General features: G+C 50.6%; 1 protein-coding gene across 1 annotated transcript; it reads right to left on the reverse strand.

Annotated features, from left to right (window-relative positions):
- Positions 1-705: 705 nt before the first annotated feature.
- Positions 706-3,110, reverse strand: PQBP1 (poly-glutamine tract binding protein 1). Its single transcript, XM_003738194.2, has 6 exons — positions 2,851-3,110; positions 2,567-2,747; positions 1,572-1,708; positions 1,365-1,446; positions 1,135-1,240; positions 706-1,030 (listed from the first exon to the last, which is right to left on the reverse strand). Exons 1-6 carry the CDS (start codon positions 2,965-2,967, stop codon positions 793-795), a joined length of 861 nt encoding a protein of 286 aa, XP_003738242.1. The 5' UTR covers positions 2,968-3,110; the 3' UTR covers positions 706-792.
- Between the last annotated feature and the right edge of the window lie 670 nt (positions 3,111-3,780).

Below are 3,780 nucleotides of genomic sequence, written 5' to 3' on the forward strand. Positions count from 1 at the left end.
TGTCGATGTCTGCACAGAGTGGCTGACTGAGACTCATTCCGAACTGGATCCGATGTGACCAGACAAGCCAGTGCAGAGAACCGAGAAACCCCACAGCTACCGGTGCGCCTCAATCGACTGCGGTCAACGCAAATGAATGGAGTAAAATATTGTACTTGTCTGAGTCAGCCTTCGATTGTGCTCTCTTGCGAAAGAGATCACATGTCGTCTGCCCACGTCGAACGACCTCCCCTCCAGACTGATCGATATGCCAATGCGAATGGAGGATTCCCCGCCGTAAGAGTTGATCGATCGCTGACGGTCATGCGGAACGCTAATTCATCCACAGCTGCTGAGCATTGGTTCGCGACAAAGAATGCTTGCGAAGTTTTCCCTCGAATCAAAACTTCTTCCTGTGCCATCTCGCATCTTGAGTATCTTATCAGCGTGTATCAAAAGCCTTGTGGGAGAAGATTTTATAAGGAATGGTGGCAGGAAAATTGCATGGGGGTCGAATGGAGAAGAAAGTTGGGGAACTCCTGTTCCAGAGCCTCGGGACCAGAGGGTACAGCTTTCAGCCGTCAATGGCTCCCAAGGATTAGGGGCAGAAGGCCTGACACTGATAGCGGAGATATTCCGGCGCCTCTACCGAATCAGGACACTATCGATCACAGCTACCCTTGCGCGTCAGAGTCAACCGGGATGGGAAGTCTAAGGATGCAGGTTCAACAAAAAATTATTTTTACTGCCGGATCAACGAATAAGCCCGCAGACCCAACGAGAACATTGATGCACATGATGATCACATAGCTATTATTTCTTTTTCATCCTGAGTACATCGCCAGGAGATGGGTAGGGACGCTGCTGGAACAGCGGTCCAGACGCTGTAGAGTCGACGGCTTTACCCCCTTCACGATCGAGGCCGTCCGCCCAGCCCCCGCGCGGGCATGTGTCTGAATAGGCAGCAGGGTCCATGGGATCTAGAGCTCCATTGTCCCTGCGATTTCTCCTCCGATCAGAAGCTCTGCTCATTTGCTGCGACGATTGTTGCCTGGAGTACAAGCAGAATTATTCCATCCTGCCCGAGGCGCAGATGAATATATACGCCAGGTATCTGCCATGAAGCTTGGACGACTTGAAAAAATTCTTCCATACCGCGGAGCTTTCTTCTGGAGGCTCGAAGTATCATCTTCCTTCCCATCATCGTCAGAGTTTTCCGAGTCGTCTTCTTCATCGTTCTCAAAATCCTCGTCGTGATCCTCTGGAAGGGGGAAAATTTGTCTGGATGACCCTCCTCCGAGTACGATATTACTGCTTCCAAACGGTCTGTGTGCTGCCGCATCTATGCTGGCGCCTGTGTCGGTCAGAAAACAGATTGGACGTACCTTCGATCGCCATGATCTCTTGGAATCTCGGTACAGGGAGCGTCACTTGAGACCGAGGGTGAGTGGGACTCAGCCAGCAAACCTGAAAACATTGCCAGAGCACAAAGCAGAAATTAACGGTGGATAAGCCTTTCGATGGCCGACGGAGAGCGCGACCATTTTTCTTTCTTTCGCGAAGCACAACGATGCTTACAACCTTACACTTACCTGCTTGCCATCCCGATGCCAATAGTAATATCTGCCAGTTCCAGCATCGTATTCTTCCGTCCAATCAGGAGGGAGGGGATATCTCTTCAACATTCGCAAACGTCTCCGCGTTAGAGTTTTCTTCTCCTTCAAGATACCTGCGATATTGAAAATCTTCCTTCAAAATTTTCTTATTTCTCTCATCCGTCCGCAACGACCGCCACGTTCTTCGAAATTCATACAGATAGGCGACGCTATTCCCTAGCCTCGGCTACGATTCGCAGGGTTATCACTAGAGCTCGGAAGTTCAGGCACTCAAAAATCTCCGAAATGGCAGGTGGGGAGGCACTGAAAAGCCTCGAAAAAGACACCGAAACTAGGCAAAATAGGCGTCATAGGCAGGAAAACAAACGCATCGAAGCGTCCATCAGTGTCGTATTGTGAGAATTTCATGTGGTAAAAAGGATTCCCATCGGTGAGTAATCGACGCCGATCTGATACGAGCTTTTTACACCGACGATTTTTTTGCGCGCTCTGGCGGAGCATCGGAACTTGTCGAAAGCAAGATGTGCTCCTGGAAACTAGGTTCGCCGACCTCATCTCATCACCATTCTAAATAAGAAACCCTCAGTTCCCCCCGAAATCCTAATCGGAATTCGGCTCGAAAAGGCACTCTAGACACGAAAAAAATGAAACGGGCATTTTACACCAAAAAATGCCGAAAAAAGCAAATATAGGCATTCAAGGCATTATGCCTGAACTTCCGAGCTCTAGTCATCACATATACCGTGAACATTCTGATAGACGGGCACGCCCGTTTACTTTTCGATCCTCTTGAAGGTCCCCGTCTTTTAGAGACTGCCCGTCTATTTTCTGGATCCCCCAGAAGATGCCCATTTATCAGGGACTGCCCAAGTATTGGAGACTGCCCGTCTATTTCTCGTATACACCGGGATATGCCCGTCTTTTGGAGAGTGCCCGTCTATCAGAATATATACGGTATTCATAATACTCACCTGCGCCCCATCTCTTGTGGCACCATTGTGTGCATTTATGGTGCACGTTCCACTTGTTTGGACAACCGGCAGCTGGACCTGAACTGACTTTCTGATCGACCCCTCTGTCGATGGGTAATTGTGGACCAATCTCTCCATTCTCGTCTTGCCTCGGCTGACTGTCGTAGTTTTCCGCGAAAACCTAAAGAATAGAGGTTTAGCCATCGGCCGCCCCCGGAATTTTGTGAGTGATTCTCATTAGAATCGCTATCTCGCACATCAGGAAGATAGCTTCAATTCCCTACCTCTTCGTGCTCAGAAGCAGCCTCATCCTGTTTTCGATTATCATTTTCACCGACTCTGCCGCCAGGTATTAGGCCGCGGCGCTTTAAACGAGCCAAGAGTGCAGCGGGCAGGGGCATTTCCGACGGATGGCAGTAGAGGCGACCAGTCAATGTCAGAATCCAGGTATTCCACTGCTATCGAGGTCTCGGAGCTCGCGGCTCGAGCTCATCTATTCTGAAGGAGTCGCTCGAAACGGACGAGGAGAAGAGTCTGGTTCGATGTTATTGTTTACGATAGGTTCCTCTCTCCTGGGTAGCAGCCGCTTCGGAGCTCTTAGCGCGGGAGATTCGAGCGTCGCTCGTGAAGATATGTGTAGTGCGGAGCCGGAGAGGTATAATTTTAATCAGCAAAGCAAAGCTCCCGTGAATGGGACTGCGAGTCTACACTCAAAGCCCAGCCCGAGACTCATATCAGCCGGGCATCCTGATGAGAGCAGAAAACTCACGCCTTAAGAGCCTGGAACGGTATTGCTTACCGCAACCGGATTTCCCCGATTCTGCGAGTTCCGGGAGCCGATCATTGACATGGGGGAAAAAGTTTGGACACTTGTTCCGGGAAAACAGTCCTCGAGAAGATAAGCGTTCTCGGGACACTTCAGCGTGGCGATCACACCCGTACGGCGCGGCGGCTCTTACGAACAATCGATTCCCACGGACCCTCCGAGGTCGGAGGAAGGCACTTTCCTTCGTAGACATGGGGGTCTCCGAAGACGAAACCGGTCTCCGTGGAGTTCTAGACGATTTTTACCTCACTTCCCCCGACGCGTAACCGATGCACCACATCAACGAGTCGTTGATCAACGAATTTTTCGGGGAAGGAAGGTAGGTGGTTCCCAGCTTGGAATCTCCGGGGGAATATCCCGGCCGGATGCAGTCGAAGGAGCATTATCC

Source organism: Galendromus occidentalis, unplaced genomic scaffold (assembly GCF_000255335.2).
Source record: "Galendromus occidentalis unplaced genomic scaffold, Mocc_1.1 scf7180000075830, whole genome shotgun sequence".
Classification (NCBI taxonomy): domain Eukaryota; kingdom Metazoa; phylum Arthropoda; class Arachnida; order Mesostigmata; family Phytoseiidae; genus Galendromus; species Galendromus occidentalis.